Raw genomic sequence first — 23591 nt, 5'->3', positions numbered from 1 at the left:
CTTCATTTTTTTTTCTATGAGCTATTTGTGTTAAATTTCTTATGATTTTGAAACAAGTTTTGTGAGGCCTTGATGATTTTGATCTTTGAACTCCATATGATAATTAGTTCATCCTCATCCGTCAAATCCCTGATTGAAAGAATTATTACTGCACAGGTCCAAGTGATGAGCGAATCTGACAAATACTGCACAGTCTACATACACACTATAGAAAGCAAAGGTTTGTTTCGAATTTATACTTCTAATGCGACATTTATCATATTTGATACATTAGTTCTTGTGAGGTTCTGAGACCTCTACATCAGTGGTCCCCAATCCCCGGGCCTCGGACCGGTACCGGTCCGTGAGTCGTTTGGTACCGGGCTGCGAGAGTTGAGGCTCGGGTGTGAAATGTATGGTTTTCAGGGTTTTTATCGGTTTTCAGAGTTATTTTGTTATCGTTTTTTTATCGTTAACACAGTTTTCCTGGGTCTTTTCACGTGTGTTATGAATAAATCTTCTTTTTTCGGTACTGGTACTAGTTTTATTTTGTTGTATTTATCCGCGACACCTTAAAGGCCGGTCCGTGAAAATATTGTCGGGCATAAACCGGTCCGTGGCGCAAAAAAGGTTGGGGACCGCTGCTCTACATCATCAATGTGATATTTCCCCCTCAAAAAAATTGCACAAAAAATGCAAGATTTAGTAATTATAATACAAACAAATATTCTAAATGATTTTTTTTTATTGTCAGAAGGTTCAATAAACAGTCCAGTGTAAAAAAAAAAAAGAAAAAAAAAGAATTTTCTGGCAATTATCTCATGGTTCAAGCTTTACAGGGTCAAAGAAATGTACTCAGAGATATTCCACTTATGAGAATGGGACTAACAGAGTTGATGCCTTCAGCTGCTGATGTTGACCTCTATGTGATTTAAAAATAGATCACATGGTTTCCTTGGCTGCTTTTTAATTAAGCTCTATTTATTTTTTATTTTCATTTTACCTTTATTTGTTCAGGTAATCTCACTGAGACTCAATGTCTCATTTACAAGAGAGACCTGCTTCTAAACTGAATAAGCCTGTGCAGGCTATAGGTGCGCCTTACAAGAAGTGAACATTAACATTTTAAGTAACTGCTTTGCATGAACTACAAGAAAAGAATCCATCATTGGACCTAATACTACAGATTACACTTTAAGATATCAAATCTACTTCTAATTGTGTTTTTCCAAATATAAACAGGTTTTTCAGGACCTGATCTGCTAAAATAACACTGAAGGTCTGAAGGCTTCATCGCTGTTGTAATCCTCTCCTGCCGATTTGCTACAGTAAGTTTGAAAGGTCATTTCGAAGCTGCGGTCGATGAAGCCAGCAGATAGCTCATTCCTGAGGGAGGGGAGGGTGGGCCTCTTTTCATAAGAAAAATAAGGTTGACACTGTTTAGGGTGCAGCCTACGGTTTATGTACTTGCCCCGAAACCCAAATTTCTGGTTTGCTGTCCATCAGACTTATCATATGTTTACACCCAGTTTAAGCACATTAGTTTGATAAATGAGGGCTATCATGTTTCTCAGCGCTATGACAGCGGCCCCTGTGTCGTTATACTGCGGATGAGTTTTAACCTGTTTGTGCCTGATTCTGGCCCTGCTGCTCCTGCAGACTCTGGCTGTCCACAGAAATGCCGCTGTCACTGTGTAGCTTCTCCCCCTCGGGTGACGGGGTCTGGTTCGGGTTGGGGGTGCAGTTGTTGGCTCCTTGCTTATTCTGCTTGCAGCTGTTCCACCTGTATGAGAACGAATCAGCACAGAGACTCATCATACCAGAACTGTTAACACACAAATCAGTTTCCCCTTTTAAAATTATGTTACGTACACAGCATATAATCAGTGAGCTGCAGCTGGATTATAACTGTATGGGTTCAGTATGAGCATCTTTCACGTACACTGTTAGAGCAGGCCTACTGTGTTGTTGTGTGTCTCCATAAGGCTGCAATATGGGTGTTTTTCTCATTTACCGGAATTTAGCTCCTTTATTTCTATTGTTATTCGTGTCTTCGCTGGACATATTGCTTACCAGTCTCATTACCCTTTTAATAAAATCTTATTAATATTATTTTTTTTAACCCAAACATTTTCAGCCATTTCTTGGAATGATACCATTTTCAGGTAGCCATTTATTCTACAGTAAATATGAAAGTTAAACATAACAGATCTCATCATAGCACAGATGACTTCTGCACTAACCTCTCACAAGATTTTGAGGAAACTTGACCTTGAGGTCAAGGTCACTGAGATTCAAATTCATCTGAGATTTTCAGTAGATTCTGTAGGCTGAGGGGCAAAAAACTACAAACCCATATCAAATTTGGTTTCACTTCATCTAACTGTGCACCTTTCAACTGCTTCTAGCATTAACGCTCCCGCTACTTTTAGATCTCTTCCTGGAAGTTGTGTCAAAACGCTGACCATTCAACATAAATTTTATGGTTGATGTCCAACAAAAGCAAAACAAAAATGCTGTTAGTGTGTTTGAGGCTCACCCTGAAATAGAAGATAATCTAATCCAAGTGGCCATAGCTTCCAAGCACTGTTTTAAAGTAGATGATCTTGGGCGAATTTAATCAGATATGATTTTTCCACATATTTCTGTAGCTCATACCTCACTGCACACTCAGACTAATGCGTTTATTTTTCCTATCAGCTTTTATTCCCAGGTACAGTAAGGTTAGGTTGTCACCGTAGCACACATATGTAGCGAACCAAAAAAAAGGACCTGAACAGGTGCGTTCTACATTTCTGCACATATCAGATGATGACAATGCATATAAGTCCTCATTCGCCTCAAACCCAGTAGTGTAACTGAGGTGAATTGAGTGATGCTTTTCTCCTCAAGACTGAGAAGCTGTCTTTTATAACTCAGACTTATATTCCAAAAGGTAAAATTGTGAATGCTTTAAAGCATTTGAGAAAGAAACATGACTTACAAACGCTGCTATCTTCTCTGCGCTAGTTTAAAATAGACTGAAGGAAAGTGGAAAACTGTTCTGTAATTCTTTAATTCTTTTTGGAAAACATGGATGCCTCATCCTCCAGACTAAAGAGGAGAGGGACCATCAGTAGAAAAGTCTGATGGTAAGAGGGCGGCATTCGTGCCTGTGGAACTGCGACTTACATTCTGGAAAGGCACCATCTGTGCTGAAAGGCATATAAATACTTTAGGGCAGCGTATGCTCCCATCCAGATGGCGTCTTTTTCAGGGAAGGTCTTCCATATTTAAGAAAGACGATGCTAAACAGCACACTGCATCTATTAAAACAGCATGACTTCATAGTAGAAGAGTCTGGGTGCTGAGCTGGCCTGCCTGCAGTCCAAGCCTTTCACCAACTGAAAACTTAGAGTCTCATGAAGTGAATAAAAAAATACAACAACGATGACCCATGACTGAGCAGGTAGAATCTGTATCATAAAAGAATGGGACAAAATTTCTCTCTCAAAAGTCCCACGCATTTACAGACTGATTATAAAAGAAGAGGTGACACCTCTAATTTGAAATCAGAGTTGTAAATCATTGTATTCTGGGTTTGTTTGTTTTTATATTTTACCTAGTGTGCCATATTTTTTGGAATGAGGGTCGTAAATGAGCATCTGATTACCTTCTGAAATCTACTTAAAGGTTTTAGTTATGATTTAGGGTTTATGACATTGACAGATGCCAAAATTGGGGGTTTTCTGATACTCTGCTTTTTTCTTGTAGTTGCAGTTGGTCGTCAGGTACCGTGAGATGTCATTTTGCTCAATATGTCTGCTTTTCAGTGTGTTTCCTGCTTAGTCCTCACCTCTTGAAGATGATGAAGGCCACTAATCCAACAACAACAGCTGCCAGGATGGAGCAGTAGATGGGGATGAGTTTATCATTCAGACCCTTGTAGAACCGCTGCTGGGAATCACCACTAGTGGTGGTGGTGGTGCTGCTGCTGTCTGTGGGGACCTCTAGTAGGGGTTCATCTGTTATGAAGTACTCACTGGTAATGGGGCCGAAAGTAAATAGAGACCCTGTGGTGGACTGACCTGTAAAGGACAAATACGCACAGAGAGAAATTCTTGAGTTTTGTGAAGATAGAACAGCAACAGGAAATTAAAACATTCACAGTTTTGTTAAACATTTATTTTTGACCACTTGGGTCATTTACCGTTAAAAACAGAATAGCTGGCAGTTTTAATACCCAGCAGGCCATCCCTGTGTATTTCCTTTCCTTTAGCTTTGTGATTAATCTACAGCTACCTGCTGCAGCTAGAGCTAATTACTTAAGAAATATCAAAAAATATCTTTTATTTATGATTGAAATTCATCTAAACTTTTATTGCATGTCTTGCCATTACGGGAACAAAAATCTACTTCATAATATTATATACATATTATTATTATATAATTAATATCATAATATACACATAATCTACACATTATCATGTGCAGTACTGACACAATATCAATGCTTCATTTTCAAAAAGTATAATGAAAAAATGCAGTTTTTCCCTCTTCTGTCCTTCTTTCAGTGCCATGGAATATTTTCATCACTTCCTCATGTCTTAGGTTTTTATTTCATATTTGTCACATTTGTCAGATCATCAAACAAATTTTATATTGGATTTAATATTTGATTTTATATCTGACAAAGATAACCCAAGTAAATATAAAACACTTTTTTTTTAAATTATTATTTTATCTGTGATGACCAGAGCTTTTGGAAAGCTGGGTTAAGCCACAAACAGCACTGATTACTACCAGACCTGTTGATTCAACAAATCTAAACTCAAGATTAGTTAAGAAACAAAGTCATTGACATCTATCAGTCTGGAAAGAGTTACGAAGACATTTCTAAGGCTTTGGGACTCCAGTGAACAACAGTGAGAGCTGTTATACACAAATGTAGAAAACTGGTGAACCTTCCCAGGAGAGACCGGCCTACCAAGACTCATCCAGGAGGTCACAAATAAACCCTGAACAACAGAACTGCAGGCCTCACTTGCCTCAGTTAAGGTCAGAGTTCATGATTCAACAATAAGAGCAGGGATAGCTCAGTAGAGACTGGTCGCCCCATGATTGGAAGGTCAGGGGTTCGAATCCACTGAACGGCTACCCTGAGGTACCCCTGAGCAAGGTACCGTCCCTACACACTGCTCCCAGTGTGCCTGCTTAGTGACTGCCCACTGCTTCACTGAGTGAATGAGTCAAATGCAGAGAGAGTAATTTCCCCACGGGGATCAATAAAGTATACATTATTATTAAGAAAGAGGCAAAAATGGCATCCATGGGAGAGCTCCAAAGAGGAAACTACTACTGACCAAAAAGGACACAAAAGCTTGTCTCACATTTGCCTAAAAACTATTTCAATGATCCCCAAGACCTTTGGAAAAATATTCTGTGAATGAAACAAAATTTGAACATTTTAGAAGATTTGATCCCCGTTACATCTGGTATAAAACTAACATAGCATTTAATAAAAAGAACATCAGAGCAACAGTCAAACATGGTGGTGGTAGTGTGATGGTCTGAGGCTACTTTTCTGCTTCAGGACCTGCATGACTTGCTGTAACGATGAATTCTGCTCTCTACCAAAACATCCTGGATGAGAATGTCCAGCCATCAGTTTATTCCCTGAAACTTATCGCGTCTTCCTTGAAACTTAAGTTATGCAGCAGCACAATGATCCAAGAAACATCAGCAGGTTTACCTCAGAGTAGCTAAAAAAAAATGAAGGTTTTCGAGTGACGTGGTCAAAGCTTAAATCCCATTGAGATGATCTGTCATGACATTAAACAGCCCATTAATGCTGGAAAACCCTCTGATGAAAACAATTCTCCAAATTAGAGTGGGCCAAAAATCCTCCAAGTGATGCTCGATTGCACTTCTCACTGCCAAGGTGTGCACAACCAGTTATTAGGTTTACGGGGCAATTACTTTTGTAAATGTGTACTAATACGAAACTACCCCATTTATAAACTGAGAGCTGTTACACAAGGTCTTCTGAGCATTGGCCACACTTATAAATTATATCTCCGTAGAAGGACTGGTAAACACATCTACAGTCTGCTAACAAAAGATAGGGCACTTCTTATTTCCAAAAATAGAAATACAACTTTCAGCTTCCTCTGTAAAAACCGAGAGGAAATGCAGAGTGAGATTAAAACTCTGGGTTTGTCAAGCAGCAACGCATGACACAAACTCACCTATTCATTCTTGAAATTAAATTATTGATTTAAACAGATTTCGTACTCGTGCTCAAATCGGAAACGCTAAAAGTGACCTCACAACATAAATGAATTTCAAGAATTAACTTCATTTCTAATCAAATCAAATCAAAGGATTTTTGTCCTTTGGAAAAGAAAAACAGCAGCAAACACATCCAGACCAAGGTTGTTTTTTCATAAATAGTAGCAGATGGTCAGATGAACATTGTTTGATACTCCACGGACTAGGACATTCCCAGCACGGCAATATGACCGGAAAATGGTTTGCAAAGTTTAAATATAGCTACAGATACAAGTGGTAACTTGGCAGATCACATATTTCCGTGTTACTTTTACTGTTTTGCCTCTTTCCACCACAGCAAGTGTAACAATAAATACTTATTATGCTGACAAACACAACAAGCACTCCTACAACACTTGGTCATACCCCATCCTCCACCCTCCCCTCTCCCCAGGGAGCCATTAACGATGGTAAGAGCAAGTTGGTCCATCCAGTCCTGCCCACATTCCTCCAACCATTAGCAGACACATTCGCTCCTCGCCGCGGATGCGGAAACCTATCCTCGCCTGTCACTTACTTACAGTTACTCACAGCATGGACAGGAAATCAGGCTGTTGGTTTCAGAGGGCTCTAAATACCTCAGGAGAGCCGCTGAGTGCAAGGCATCCATTTTTTACTAATGAGGTGAAAACATTTTTAATGAGAGCTAACTTAGATCGATGTGCTGAGCTGCTGCAGGGATTTTAGCTGGAGGAAATTTGAGGAAGCACTTTATGGTAACAACAGTTAACTGAACATCAAATCTACGTCGATGATTCTTAATCATTAACCTTTAAGGCCACAGCTTTTTCTCACTAACTTGTCTTAGGATGACACTTGTGCCTCATTAATCTGAAGCCTATGAGCTGTAAATGTAATTCTCAGAGTTGGACTCATTTGACACTTGACACATAGCGAAAACATTTGTTTTGTGTGCAGTTTTTTTCTTTTTTTACCATGTTAGGTATTTACAAGCAGCCCAGATGCCTGTTTGTCTTCGTGTTACCTTGTTATTGTTGGTTCTTTGCCAGTTTTGCCTCCTGCTTAGCTCAGTAAGCCACGTGCTTCTGTTTCCGGTGCTTTAACTCACTCAACACGACTTACTTGAAACCATTTCCGAGTATTATTGCCAAAGCCACAACATTCCTGGTCTTCACGCTTCCATATACTAACTCATCTTGCTTGTTGCATTTAAAGCCAAACTGTAAAGATCTTGGAAACTTTGCATATATAGTGCTTTTTTGTGGCTTTATGGGGAGTTGCACAATACCAGAGATAGCACCTCAGCTAGCATCAGAGACAGCTGAAACCTAGATTTACAGATGAGGCTCTAAAAACTTGAGGCTCATCATCCATCCAGTTCAATAACTTTTGGAAAGTCTGTATCATCATATTTTTTTTATCCCATTTATATGTACTGATAGCTAACAAGACTTTGTAAATCTGGCATCCTGCTCTCATTGATATGTAAAGGAAAAAGGAAAAAGTATGAATGACAGAAACAAAACAAAACAAGAGTCAGTTATATTATACGTGTGTGGGTTGCTGCTAAACTGGTGGATATATTATACCTTTATGAGTGGATGAAGTGCCTAAGAAACAGTATACATATAAACAGGCTTCTGGTGAATCACTACAAGATATCATGTTGCTTCCTGCCCTCTTCAATACTAGGTACCACACCATAGAGAATACACACACACACACACACACACACACACCACCATCACCGCCACCGTTACCACCATAGCATATTTGTTTCTACTTTCTTTACTTTCCAACACACACGTGTGCACACTCACACAAAATCAGACACTGTCCCATGTCAGAGAGCTGCTTTGTCCGGCTAAAAATATGTCCTCTCTCCATCATTCCTCTTGATCCTTCAGTCTTTTCCCCACATTACATCTGGCTACACTTTTACTCGTTCCTACTGGGCAATTCCTTTTCTGTCAGTCACTCCTATGATCATTTAGACCAGGGGTGTCCAACTCCAGGCCTCAAGGGCCGGTATCCTGCAGGTTTTAGATGTGTCCTTGATCCAACACAGCTGATTTAAATGGCTAAATTACCTCCTCAACATGTCTTGAAGTTCTCCAGAGGCCTGTTAATGAACTAATGATTTGATTCAGGTGTGTTGACCCAGGGTGATATCTAAAACCTGCAGGACACCGGCCCTCGAGGCCTGGAGCTGGACACCCCTGATTTAGCCACACCTTTTAACCTGTCCTTGAGCCAAACCAATAATGCTACACATAAATTATTTCTTATCATCACACCTTTGTAGTGATGATAGTGCATCGATGAATCAGCTCAGCCCTAGCAGACGGGAGTGACATTCTCCTGCAGAAGTTCAGCTTGTTTCCAGTGTAATCATAATAAGACATAATGTGGGAAATTTGGAACATTTTAGTAAACACGCGCACGCTCAACAAAATCAAAGCAGAAGATGAAGCTGTAAAAAAAAAAAGCTGCTGTCATTGATTGTTTGAAAATACAAACACACTCTTTTTTTACACCAATCTGACAAATTCAATATTTGAAATAAAGAATATACAAAGACTTATAACAAGCTTGGCTGACATAAAACACGAAGAAACATTAAATTCAATTCATCACAATTAAATGGTAAATGGTAAATGGCCTGTATTTATAAATAACAGGTTTTAAATAACAGATTTAAAACCCAAACACGGTGTTTAAAACGATTCTTGTATCCAGGGAAATCCATGATAGTCACATGAAGTTTTTTAATGTTGTTTTAATCATTCTTATTATTTTCAGTTTTCATGTGGATGATGAGCACTCTTGTGTAAGCAGGCAGCACTCTCAATCTGCACAAAGCTTTAAATAATAAGCTGTTTTCAATATAAGGCAACGGTGGCAAAGGGAAGCTGCTTCACTGGCATTATTTGTCTTCCCTCCCATCTTTTATCAGTGTATTTTTAATCTTTATTGTAAATGCTAGGTATATATATCACATACAGGATATTATTTGTCTCACAGTTTAAACCAGGGGGGTTCCTCCGGTAAGAGCGCGGCACGCCTGTCATTAAAACTATAAAAGTTGAAAGCTGCGGAGACGTCAAAATGACAGGCTCAGTCGGTTTTGAATTATCAAAACATTTATTATATTTATTGTTAAGCATTATCTGGCTGTTAGTGAAATTACCAGAGTTGTCTTGCTTGCTTTGTCTGATAGTGATTCACTTGTGACAGGAAATCCAGGCTCTTGTGCACATTAAGCGTGTAATAAGAACCTGTTGCTCTGTGCCCTTTACATAAGTACTATATAAGAGCAGCAGGACTGTGCATGCAGCTTGTGTTCACAGCAGCTGTGTGCTTGTTTGTGTGTGTGCAGCCACACCTGAGCTGAATTCGTCATTCCAACTGCTTGCGGACTCGTACAAACAGGTGTTGCTGCAGTTTCAACACCATATACTTTAAAGCCTGACTTATGATTTAGTCACAAAAGACAGGAGGGGCTCGGTTTGCCTTTCTGTACCTGCATTCCACCTGACTGCAGCCATAACAACCACAAATCCCTGCACATCAAAACCTGAAAAGACATTTGCATATTATTCATTATTGAACCACAACTATTTTTATAATAGTTGTTACAAACACAAACAAAGCAATGCCCTTCAAATACTGCAGAATGCTGTTACTCTTGTTTTGTCGATCTGTCTTTTGGCCTCTGGCTCACTTCCTACTGTATGCAACCCATCTACTCCTTCTGCACACATGCCTTAGACACACCCATGAATGTACAGGGTGCATGCGTGTGGGTACGTCCTTCTGCGTGTGTGTGTGTGTGTGTGTGTGTGTGTGTGTGACTGTTCTGCTGCAGAAAGTGATCAGCACTCGTAGAGGTCAACCAGAGAAACCCGAGAGTGCAGAGGAGTAACTCCATCGCTTTTATCGACCAGGCCGCATTCTCAGCATCTGCTCCTGTGCTCCACTCTCGCTAGCTTTCTCCATCTCGTTCTCTCCTGCAGCTCTTTATTTGTTTTCCAGTGTACTAATCTCATACTGATGCATTTTCTCTTGTGCAGCTGCTTTCAACTGGTTGATCACTACCCTTAATATAGAAACAAGTCTGTTTTTTTTCCTACAATTTCAAATGACACATGCAAAAATTCTTAAAATGGCAAAAACAGAAAAAGTTGCGGTGGAAGGAGAATCCAGATATAGAGACAGGTGCAGTGGAGGTCACACACTCCCAGCTTTTGATTTGAAGATTGGAGTTTGCATCCCATCGCGACTTCCTTTAATAGCTAATAGTTATACATTTAAAAGCTATTATGTTCAAGTTTTACTTTACAGTAAGGTCAAGCACTCAAAACACTTAGGAAGAGTTAGGGAAATTCACAATCAGGTAAAATCTGGGTCAAAGTAAAACCTTTAATGTGTTAAACGTGTTAAACACACCGTCAAAAGGTCGAACTTTAACTGAAGTGCTTTTGCAAAATCAGTTGCTCGTCACCGCCTGCATGACTTTATCACCTGTAAAGAATTTCAAAATGATAAATTGTAGAAAAGTGACAAAACTGCCTTTTTTTTCTCACACTGACAATAATGTAACAAATGACCCAATGCCGCAAAATTACATTAATGTCTCTCTTTATTCAATAATTCAGCCCTAGGCAGCTTTAAAGATAATATCAGTGAGAGAGAGGCTCAGTTTGGCAGAGACACATGCAATAAATCCCGATGAGGACAAAAGCCCGAGTCTCCAAGCAGAACTTTTGGCCATGAAACGACGACACGAGCGAAAGCACAAGTGTTGTGGTCACCCTTGCCACCAGAACTGCTCACTCATGCCAAATCACCTCTGAAGGTTTTTCCTGGAATCTCCGGGGCAAATTCCAGAATGATGACAGGAAAGTGAGTCAATCCCACACTGACAGCGAAGAAAAAGACCCAGTCGACTTTAAGATCTCCTTCATTGTTACAATGCTCATACTGTGTGGAGAAGGGTGCAAAGGGGTTAAAGAGAGGAGGTCAGCTGCAGCCATACAGCCATACAGAGATACAGGCCTGTGGATGTGAAGGGGACCAAGCTTTGGCAACACAATGAGTGACTGTGCAATACAAAGACAGTGAATTGTTTAGTCACTGGGGCTGGGGATTCTTCACAGCCACTGATGTGGTGATGCCTTGGACGCAGGAAATCAGGAATGTTGATGGCATTTTGTCCTCCGTGGTTTCCCCAATTCATATCCTGCTCTTTATCCTTATGGGGCCAACCAAACACTAAACTTCTCCCACACGGGAGTGCCATCCCATCCAATCATAGCTTAGCAAATCATAACGAAACAAGGACCTGTCAACCGTTTCAATATCGTTACACGTTGAAGTGGTGCACTTGTTCCTCCAGACTTGATATTTTAAAAGTCTGGAGGATTTTCGTTATTAAAAAGCAAAAATACACGGAATGTTAGTGTGTCAGCGCTGACGCTACAGCCACTGTGTGGAACCAGGATAAGAAAATCAACAGCTATAACAAAAGACCCCAGAAAAGATCATAGTTTGATCAATTATAAGCTCAAAAGACTTTTCATTTGTATTGAGAAATACAAAAGATAAAATATTGCCGCAAAAATGTTGATATTAAATTCTAAATTAACATTATAGACCGTGCTTTTGACCATTATAGGCTGTGGCACCGCATGAGAATTCATTCAAATTTAAGAGCCCCCTCCGCAGATTCATTTTGCTTCTTTTGCTTCTTTTGCTTCTTTTCCTTCGTCTTCCTTGCTGAATTGAACTGCCGTGGCCCTGAGAGCTCTGCATGGTCCTTGTTAGTAGATTATGCTTTCTGATTTCTGGAGGGCAGCCTGTCGATTGTTAAGGTCAACCAAACTCCGGAAGGAAACTGCTCCCCTCCCCTCCTGCTTACCTATCAATAACCGAGTGAACTTGGACCAATCACTCTCCCCTCCTCCCCCTTTTTTTTGTGTCTCTCTCCTGAAACCATTATCATATGTATACGTGTCTATAACTTGTTAGTTAACTCTGGTGTCTTCGTAACAATATCTCCTGTTTAAAAGAGGGTTTAAAAAAGCAAACAAACCTCCACATTTCCACCTACTAGCTCACATGAATAATGTTCTGACTGACAGTTCACAGACTCCTCTGCCAATGTGAGAGACGAGGCAGAGGAATCAGGGTTACGTGTGTGGTAGGGGATCTTTGCTGTTTGTTTGCCACAAAGATTACAGGAAAGCTAACAAGTTATTACTGAAGAACCTCGATTAACAGGTGGAGCATGGGTAACACGCCAAAAAAAAAAAAGAAAGACGCAGCTCTAGATAGGGCATTGACCTTGAGAAGGGTGATTGATGTGCTTGTTGGATTATTGCCAGATCTGTGTGTGTGTGTGTGTGTGTGTGTGTGTGTGTGTGTGTGTGTGTGTGTTGTATAATTCACATTAAAGTAACCCTTTGAAGTTTCTTTTTGTGCATGTATGTGCATGAATAATACAACTACATATGTCCTGCCAGCCACAACTTTTTGCCCTCGCTGCCACAGAGCAAGAATTCGAGGCTCTGGCTGATACAGCATGTCCCGTCAGCCCTGAGTACGATCTCAAGGAAGAACAGGGTCATGGAGCAAAACCTCTGTCTCCCACCACATTGAGGGCTTTTAGCCAAAACCTCAAGATGATAAGAACAGGCAGTGAGTACTTTATCCTGCTCAATCATTGCTCAATCATACAGCTTTAACCAAGGTCCGAAAGAGGCCTTGCAAAGTTGTGTTAACGTGGCTGCATTATCCTACTCATAATGCATTCTGAAACCATCTTTCTCCGAGCTTGATGGGCCTCACAAGAACCAGCCCTGCATCTCCATTCCCAAACCAAACCAGTGCTCAGCAAAGCAAACCACTGCATCTCAGGTAACCGAAGCCAACCATACAAGCCCTGTCTCCTTATAGAGCACTAACTTGCCGTGACGAAGATAAGCTGCCCGGATTAGTGTATTAAGTGCTACAATAAAGGGATGTTGGCTGTACAAAGTTCAGGACTCTGATGCTTCAGAAAGAGATTTTATTCTTGGTCCCATGGAGGGATTTAGGCAACAAATGTATGTATGTATGGTTACCACTGCCTAAGGACAGGACCACGGCTTCTTAAGTGAAAACCTTTAGCGAGCCCTTATGTGTCGTAAAGAGACCAATTTTCTGAAAACACATGGATCGGGTCCCCCAGCACAAACACAGTAATATAGTGTATGCGGTTAAGTGGCAGGAGGATTGCTGTGAATTATACATCAAGGAAACCAAACAACCTCTGGCTAAGCGGCTGGCACGACACAAAAGAGCTTCCTCATTAGGCCTGGACTCCACAGTCTATTTAAACCTGCAGGCCAGTGCACAGTCTTTAAGTGATGAGTACATATCCTGGATAGGGAGGAACGCTGGTTTGAGCATGGAGTCAAGGGAAGCATTTGTGTGAAAAGGGAAAGACCACCTCTGAACTGCAGAGGTGCACTTAAGTGTGATTTAGACTGAAATATACATCGTAACCTACACTGTAACCTTCCACGCCATTCAATCACCGAGCTGCGTGGACCAGACGTGCGTTACATTTCAGGTGCACATCAGGTTACATGGAAAATGACAGCGTAGGGTTAAAAGGGGGGTTTTGGTTATGTTGTAAGTTACGATAAATCTAAATCAGGCAGAATCAGCTTTCTGTGGTTTTCTTAACTGGATGAATGATGCACGCATCGACTGCACACTTACTTTGAGTAACTAAACTGAAAAATGCTGTAGAGGCTATGAGTAAAATGAGAGAAGCAAATCTACCTAGTACTAACATCATTTTCTCATTATATTAATATGAAATTGGGGATTAGAAGGCCAGCATTTGGTATTCCTACAGCAATAATGCACATCAGTAGATGTCACCTTGTCAGGATTGTTATCAGCATCGGTTTTAATTAACTTTACTTGCCCCAATGTTGTTGTGACCCCTGAAAGGATTGAGAGGAATTATATCATGTTGTTCCCTCCACATCCCCCAGGGGGGAACTTATACTGCCTGATCACTCCACAACCCCCACCCCTCTCCACATACAAGGCTCTCATGCCCTTTAACCTTTGACATCGCTCGCTGGCCTGCAAAAGAGTGGAAGTCGTATCACACTTCTTTAGATAAGGATCTTGCCTTTAAATCTCCAACTCTGTGGGTCTACCCTGACAAAAGTCTGGTCACTATTACCATGTTTAGCCATCAGAGATAGAAGAATAGAGTGAGTTATTCCCCCTAAGACACAAAACATAGCATTAATCCCTTTGGAGCTAGACCTGGAGGAAATTGGATTTCACCCCACATGTCAGCTGAGTATTTATCCTGCTATATTAAACACAAGAGAAGGAAAATATAATCCAAAGAGTAAAGCAGAAGATCCAGTTTTATCTTTAAAGGAAAATAACCCCCAGTATAGTCAAGCTGATGTTCTGGTCCTTCTACCTTGATTTAAATTACGTCTCCACCGTCTCAAGTTACGACTTGTCTTTAGTGGTCTGTGTGTTCCACTCATTCCCTCCACCTTCCTGACTTTACCCTTCAGGCCTGTGTCGCACGACTCCGCAGCATTAATGGATGTGGACGTCTGGCATTGCTACAGATTTGTAAGCGCTGATAACGCTTCTGCTTTGGTAAAAAGATTACGTTCGAAATAAAAGGCGCATGATTGGGTTAGAGTGAGGAACAACATATGACAATAAAGCCCATACACAGTGAGCTGTAAGTCATTCTGCCGGAATCACATTCATCATGATGTATGCTTTGTTCGTTATCTAAAGGATGTTTTTCGTATTGGGGCTCTGGCTTCTTATATCTTGATCTCGGATGAATCATCTCTCCAAACACCACCCTTTGCTTTCAGACCACAAGCTGATTCAAGCTGCCTTAAAGCGTCATCCTCAGTGGGAGATAATAGCAGCGCAGCACTTGGTAGAGAACATCAATATATGTTGTGTCTGCTTTTGCTTATTAAATAAACTTCTCTCTCTGTATTTTCTCTGGTTCTTTTAAAGCCTGGCAGACACAAAATGACTGATTAGTCTTCTGTGTTGCTTCTGTTTTCACACATTCTAGTTTCATGACTCTTCACAGTATCGGGTAGGTTATTTGAAATTTAGAAAAAAAAAGTCCAAACTAAATGCTTCTTATTTATTGGTTTATTTCATATTCACACACCTTCATCCTGGTTTTGAGTTTCTATTGTATGTTTGGTAATTCTTCTACTGCTTATCCATGCTTTAGGAATTAATGGAATTTACCACTGATTTGCTAAAATATGCAAGGTCTTCCCTGAAAAAAGTGTTGTCTGTATGGGAGCATATATTGCTTTAAATCTGGTCTATATCTATCGGCATCAATTGTACCTTTCCAAAGCAAAAGCTGCCAGTTCCATAGAGACTAATTCACCTTCATACCATCAGCGATACCGTCAGAGGCTTTTTAGTTAAACTAAACTTTTTATTCATCTGCTCACAGAACAGTTTTCCACTTTACTTCAGTCTATTTCAAGTGAGCTTTGGTCGAGAAAAAGAAGATGGCAGCATTTCTGGCTGATGTTCACAAATGGCTTCTTCTTTGCATGAAAGAGCTTTAACCTGCATTTGTGGTTGACATGGTGAACTGTGGTCACAGACTATCATTTCTGGCAGTGTTTTTGAGCAAATGCATTGATTTTCATGATAGAGTCCTTCCTGTTTTCAACACAGTGCTCGCCTAGGGCTTAACGTTAATCAGCATTCAATATTGTCCCTTGCGTACAGAGATTTCTCCAGATTTTCCTAATCGTTTTATGATATTATGCACTGTAGATGATTAAATATTGAAATTCTTTGCTAAATACTCTAGGAAAATCAGTCTGTCCTATTCTGCATGTTTACTCCTGAGAGCTTCTCCCCTCTGCTCTTTTTATACCCAGTCATATCACTGACCTGTTGCTAATTAACCCAATTAGTAGCAAAATGTTCCTCCAGCTTTTCAGAACCACTTACTTTTCCAGCCTTCTGTTGTCCCTTTCCCAACTTTTTTGAGACGTGCTGCTGTCATTAAAATCAAAACAGCCTTATTTCTTCTTTACCCCCTGGAGTGAACAGACACACCAACATATCGCGTGACCGGTTTAAGACGACCTAGCAGCTAGACACAGCCTGAGTTTCAACTTTTGTTGAAAGTGCAGACTTTAAACTACATACCAGTTTTCATTATAACAGTGGAGTTATTTGGATTTCTTGGCAGTTTGATGTATATAAGTCCTACACCAAAAAAATAGATAAGCATTCAAAAGCAAAAATATTCTGAATCACATTTAGTGTTATATTTTAGATAATTTCAGTGGATATTTGGGATTCAGGTATTTGTTTAGTTTGATATCGCAAGGCACTATTTGCTAGCAATGGTTGGTGCAGCTCTCCCAAAAGCAGGATTAGATTTAGGTTTAGCATATATGGCGACTTCGACCTCAGAGGGTTGAATAGTACATCTGCTAATTTCAAACATATGTTTTCTGAGTAAATTATGAGTTTTGGCATCATTGCATTCTTGTTATATTTACATTAAAATATCATTCCAGCTTATTTGGGATTGGGGTTGAATTTAAGAATGGGTATTCTACTGATATACTCTTTGTGTCTCCTTACGCACATTTTAATTAACAGAACTAGTAGTGCAGCAACAATTTCTGATTAAGGCTAAAATCGCCCAAATACTGCAGTGGGACACAGGAACACTCAAGAGAAACTGTGCCTTCTTTGAATAAACAGGAAAAATGATGTCCCGTTATAATTATACCAAGCACATTCGACATTAGTTTCTTACTCATTACTGGCTCTTCTTTTGTTTGGCCCCATGGGCTAAACCGAAAGCCCTCCTAGGCCAAAGAGTACCATGGGAGGACGTACAAAAGGGTCCCTTTAGCCTCAGACTGGCTCTGTGTTCGCCACTGTGATAACAACATCCTTCAAACCACTTTCCCAACAGACTGCTTGGCTGATCAACAGACTCCTTTTATTGTCACCTCACAAAAGCGTTGATTTAATCTTTGAGGCATCAGATCATTGGAATGAGCAGTGACTCCAGTCATACAGAATTCCTGATTTGGAGTGTGATACCCACAGGGTGCAATGGTATAAAAGAAATTCAGAGCCCTGTTTAGAGAAATGACCTTCTTCTAAACCCTCAACATAGAGAGAGTGTGGTCTTTGTTTCTCTCTTGGGATGAGTCGCTGAAGACAACGAGACAAGCTTCAGTGTGGCATTTAGGTCGATGGGCCAACAATGTGTATAGTGTCGAACTTAGATGATCTGATTATGAGGCTGACAGAGTGGATGTCAAGTGTGTTGTACATTTCATTCAGTGTCGGACAGCGAATTTGTGCTCACGTAGTTTCATTCAGATCGTTGTGACCCTAAGCGACACACTTCATCACTCATCCTTACTCGGCACAGAAGTTGAAACTTGGTTGGTATTTAGATCAGGTCACCTCACAAAGCCATTTATTAGATAGCTGACAAATAACTATATGAATGGTCTTATCACATCACAAGAATACAAAATCAGCAAAGTGCTGTAAACACTCTTCTGAGATTTTGGTCCATATTGACATGATAGCATCAAAAATTGCTGCACATGCATGACATGAATCTCTTTTTTCCAACAAATCTCAATGGTACTCTATTAGATTGAGATCTGGTGACTGTGGATCTGGTGACCACAGTTTGATGTGATGCAACTTCTGCGACATGATGTTTTATCCTCCTGTAAGCAGCCATCAGTAACACTTGCTCAGGTAGGCTGTGTTGTTTAAATGATGCTCAGTTGGTGCTAAGGGGCCCAAAGTGTGCCAAGGAAAAATCTCTCATACCATTAGACCACCATGAGCAGCCTGAGTCTTTTACATAAGGCATCGCAGTTCCATGCTTTCATGTGGTTTACGCCAAATTCTGACCCTACCATCTAAATGTTACAGCAGAAATAGAGACTCATCAGAACAGCCAAAGTTGTTCCAGTCTTCTCTTGTCTAGCTTTGGTGAGTCTGTGTGAATTGTAGCCTCAGTTTCCTGTTCTTCACTCACAACAGTTACATCCGGTGCAGTCTTCTGCTGCTGTACCACATCTGCTTCAAATTTTAAACGTTGTGGGTCCAGAGATGCTCTTCTGCATACCTTGGGTTTTTTTCGAGTGGCTCTTTGAATTACTGTTGATTTCTTTCAGCTCCAAGCTGCCTGACCATTCTCCATTCTCTGACCTTTGATATCAACAAGACATTTTACCCAGATAACTGTTGTTCGCTGGATATTTTCTCAGACCATTTTCTGTGAACTCCAGATATTTATAATTGTGTAGGAAAATCCCAATAGACCCCCGGTTTCTGAAATACTCAGACCAACAACCACAAAGTCACTTTCTTCCCCATTCTGATGCTCAGTTTGCGTGCCTAATGCATTGAGTTTACACCATTTGATTGCTGAATAGATATTTGATGAATAGAAAAGCTAAGAGGTACTGGGTTTAGACTTATATTGTCTAAACATAATTAGAGTATGGTGCTCAGGTGTCTGACTTTACATGGAACATGAATTCCACACTTACAGCTTGTTGAGAAAGTAACACTTAAATAAAGAACTAGTCCGAGTACACAATCAGGGCGTTATGCCAAGAAGCTTGTTTGGTTTAGATTGTTTGCTTTAAAATACATCATGAAACTTTTTTTTAACTGTGCATACATGTGCCCTTTGACCCATTAGACTTCATGTTGACAATATGAGCTACTTGTCCTACCTTGGCAAACCGTATCGCTGATAGGGGTGCACGACTCTAACTCCTCCACCTCATCACAGGTACTGCAAGGAATACAAGGCTCCCAAAAGCTTTCCTGGTCCGAGTAGGTGTCCACAGTGCAAATCTCGCACTTTGTGTCATGGTCATCTTCACAGCTGTACAGCATTCCCTGACCTTCAGGACACTTAGTGCAGGGTAGACAATTCTGCGAGGTTTCGTCCAGGTAGAAACCATAGTTGCACGTGCAAATGGCGTCGGCGGAGTCAGTGCAGGGAGTATGCATGCGCAATAGACCCGAGCACTGCGTGCAGGGCTGACATTCCTCTGTGTGGCTTATGCTTTCTGAGAAAGTTTCACCTGAAGAAAGAGAGAAGAAAATTGACATGAAAGGTGTTCATTTAACAGAAAGATAAATACAGATAACATTCTGACAAAGCCTTTGCTATAAGAAACTACACACTCTTTTTGAACATTTCCACGGCCCATTCAGTTGGCCTCTGCAAATAGCTTAATGGCAGTCAGCAAGGCTCACTAACCAGTACATAAAGCCATTAGGTACCTATGACTTTAGGTCATTACCTAAAGTTTATTGAGGCAACTGCTGTTGTGATTAATTTTATTGTATTTACCCATTGTTAGTGATACCACTTAGCCAAATAAATCAAGAATGTATATACAATCTTATTTTCCAGCATCTGCAACCGCTCCAGTGATGTTATTGCACCCTTATTAAGCTGTCAACATTAGCTACACACTTTAGTTTGAATGAAATAATATTAGGCATTATTCAAATAACTGGTACTGTGATTTGTTTTTATTGAGCAGGTTTCAAGTCTTTATTTTTATATTTAATATTTAAAATGTAATATTTCATTTAGCTTTCTAAATATATTTAATTTTTTTTAATTAATTTTAATGAGTGAGATTGTCATCTTGGAGAGAGTGATTACAAAGCATACAAAACACAATGGATGCAGAAAAAAAAAAAACAAGTTGAATAAAACAACCCAGACGTAGAAAAATGCACAACAAGCACATCTCCGTGAAATCCTTCGCACATTTTGGTTTTTGTCACTTCCACTGCTGTTCTGTCACGTTAACGTCTCCCCCGAATCACTTTTGTTGTCTTGTGTCAGCTTCTGTTTATTTGTTGTTGTTGTTTTTGTTGTGTGTTTTTGCGGCATATATTTCATTTTTCTTAGATTTCAGTGCGTTTGACCTCTCAGGGCCACCGTAGGTTTCAGTCTTCCAAAAATCAAGTTGGGACACGGGAATTCAGCTATAAGGTTATTTTTCCTGGTGGGCACATAAATGCAAAGAGGTCGCTTGGAACAAGAAAGGACTTTAACAATATTTCATAAAAGGATGTTTCTAGAAAATTAACACAGTTACACAAAATGTTTTGCAAATGGTATGTAGTGCAGCATGTGTGCAAAACTTCCAGGACAGATATAGATGCAAAGGACACAATCAATATCGCATGTTTTATGGAATTGTATTTCGGCTAGATAGAGAACTGGCAAACCCACTAAATTATGCAACAGACCCATTTGTAAGAGCAGCTCGTGTGTGCATGTGTGTATTAGAGACTGGTGGGTTTATAATGTAAGAATCTGTCTGAAATGCTGAAAACAATCTTCATAAATGTGTATTTTTTTTATTTGCAGTTTCTGACTCTTGCAGAGTTGCGGTTTGTCCTTGACTAATGCAAAAATATTAAACAGGTTCAACAAAATAAATACTTTTTGTGGAAACTGTGGAAAAGCATTGTACCATTTTTGTATAAATTGCATTAAGCAAATATAAAGGTCAGTTTGCTAATCTGTAGACTAACAGCAGCAATGAGTATCTATGATAATGGTGAATAAGATGGAAGTGAACTGCTTTGATAAAGGCATATTTTAAGATAAAGCAAAAGAAAACAAGCGCTTTAACTCTGAGGATTATGTCCTCAACTAACTGCTTTGTGAGCAAGGTGGTGAAATGTGTGCAGTTTACTGTAGATTCAGTTTTCTCTTGTTTTCCCATCTTTAAAGCAAACTGAAATAAAGAGAGACAGAAGGCTTTTGGTATGCAGTCTGCCATGACCCTCTGCTGTTCAGTGTCTGGTAGCGTATCAAGTTTTTTTGGTCTGCGTCACTGGCCCACCAACCATTCTCTGATGATGCAGAGATTACAGCAGAGATAGGGAGAGACAGACAGACACGGATGGACGGAGAGAAGAAAAGAAGGTCGTGTCATTTGAGAACCTGATGAATCTGTGTGTGCAGCTCTGCCTTAAATTGATGGTGTCAAATGTGAGTCCTTCACATTTTTGTTTAATTCTGTCTTCCGAGGTGGACTATTGTCCCCCCCTCTTTATGTGGGCCTGTTGCAGTCGTGTACTGAAACCCTACCGCCACCGTCACACTCCCCCCTTGCCCCTATTATGTCCCACTACACCCTCCCCACTCTTGGACTACCCTCACTCCCCCTTCCCCATGAGTGCTCTCAGAGCCATTATCATAATGCCATGCATCAATAATGCAAGTCAATACATTAATAACACTAGGCTGTAGCATGGAGAGAAGAGCTGGGGGAGTGGGGGTTGGTTATGGTGCTGGGGGGAGGGGGAGTACTGACGGCCTCTTCGTGGCTCGGCATATCATAACTTTCACTGCTTGTCTAAAACCGAATCCTTCGCTTTGTTTTCAACACCCATAAAAGGACTCCTGACTTTATCCTCTACGGCTGCTGAATGTGTGTTAGTCTGTGTGAGTGTGTGGGAGTTTTCCTGGACATGTTTGTACGTGAGTGTGTGTGAACCATTTACTGAGAAGTTTGCCTTGTTTCTATTACACTTTCACGTACAGCTGTACTTATTCTGTTTCATCTCCACTTATCTGCTCATTCAGCCAAACTCCTCAAGGGCTTTGGCTAGCTATCTTTTTTAGCACTCCTGCCAGGATCCTGTTAACTATCTGCACTAAATGAAGCCTAGGAAGTCTGTGTCCTATAAACAGATTGGTGTGCAATCTGATTCTATTAAAAGTAGGCAATATGCCTGAACCAGCACATGGAAGGACATATGGTGGGTGGAAGGAAATGCGATGCTTTTGTTTTAAGACTCTCAGAGAAAATAAAACTGTAACATATTATGGTTCCTCGTGTAAGAGTTGAGCGGCATACAGGACATCATACCAATGCAATTAAATTCAATTTAAATTTAAATTTAATTTTACTTATTTAGAACTAAATCACAACAACTGTTGCCTTAAGGTGTTTATTATTATTATTGTAGAGATCCTAAAATAATACAGAGAAAATCCCAACAAGTGGTGACAGTGGGAAGGAAAAACTCCCTTTTAACAGGAAGAAATCCCCGGCAGAATCAGGATCAGGCAGTGGGAGCCATCTGCCATGATCAGGTGGTGGGGAGGAAAAGGAGACAGATCAAAAGAGGCTCTAGGAAGAGAGCCATAGATTAATAATAACTAATGACTGGATTCAGAGTGGTGTATACCACCAGTCATGAGTAAAAAATGTGTATTTCTAACTGGATAAAAAGTGGTTCCTGGAGGTTGCTGAGAAAAGCAGTCGCACAAAGGGTGATTCACCGAAAACCTCCTTGTGATTGCTTTGGACTTCCACTCCTGGCAGAATTGTGGCGTTGCATTTACAAACACCTGAATGCTCCAAAGCAGAAACTGCCAGAATGTCTGCTTTTTTAGAGGTGTTCACAATTGCTGATCATGAGTTAATCAAGGGCCTTTGATTATCCTCATCTGACTGCTACTTCCCCTCTTAATCCATATGGAAGCAGTTAGCGTGTCATTACTTTTCCCCATGCTAAGTTTTTATCAAACAAAAGTAAACATGTGGTGTAATATGTCACCTTTTGTCATTCACCTGACGTTATACTTACCTTATTTTAAGACACATGTTTTTATTATGTCCCAATATGTAAACCAATAGAGTTCAATGAGGGCATGCTTTCTTTTGATTATAACTGTAATTCTTTTGTAGTAAGCCCGAATAAAAACCCATTAATTATTAACAGTAAACTGGAAACAGCTTCCAGCGTGTGGTTCACATGTTCTGATAAGTAAAATGCCACACATCTTCTTCTTAGTGTCAAGGTTGTTCCTACACCGTGACTCAAAAGCACATGAACAAAACCAAAACTGAAACATGGGACTATCCAAAGAGCATGTGAATGCACAAAAACTTCCCCCAGTCTAATAATACAGCACGGCCTGCGCTGTGATCTGACTTGGATGCCATCATGGGGAAACATCACAGTGATGATAAATGACATATTTTTACAAAAAGAAACTTGTCTAAAATGTGTCCGGCCTTTGGAAAAGACACTAACGCTGATTCGTGTTAATCTCATGAAGTAATTAATCAAACAAACTAACAACAGACAGTCTTTTTATTTTGTTTCGTAGCCTTTGCAACTAAATTTGTGGTTCTGAAGCAGGTGAAAGAAAAAGAAAGAAGCCACCAGCCAAGCTTTTATGCATATCACAAGAC

General features: G+C 40.2%; 1 protein-coding gene across 1 annotated transcript in view; it reads right to left on the bottom strand.

Moving 5' to 3' along the window:
• Window positions 1-23591, bottom strand: part of ngfrb (nerve growth factor receptor b) — a 35660-nt gene that overhangs the window by 5296 nt on the left and 6773 nt on the right. Inside the window, exons 3-5 of the mRNA XM_063481259.1 lie at window positions 19077-19433; window positions 3815-4046; window positions 1602-1762 (exon numbers count right to left, since the gene is read on the bottom strand). Coding sequence (XP_063337329.1) covers window positions 1602-1762; window positions 3815-4046; window positions 19077-19433 — 750 coding nt within the window. The remainder of the gene's footprint in view (window positions 1-1601; window positions 1763-3814; window positions 4047-19076; window positions 19434-23591) is intronic.

This window comes from Pelmatolapia mariae, linkage group LG8 (genome assembly GCF_036321145.2).
Source record: "Pelmatolapia mariae isolate MD_Pm_ZW linkage group LG8, Pm_UMD_F_2, whole genome shotgun sequence".
Classification (NCBI taxonomy): Eukaryota; Metazoa; Chordata; class Actinopteri; order Cichliformes; family Cichlidae; genus Pelmatolapia; species Pelmatolapia mariae.
This window is presented reverse-complemented; position numbering and strand designations above follow the sequence as displayed.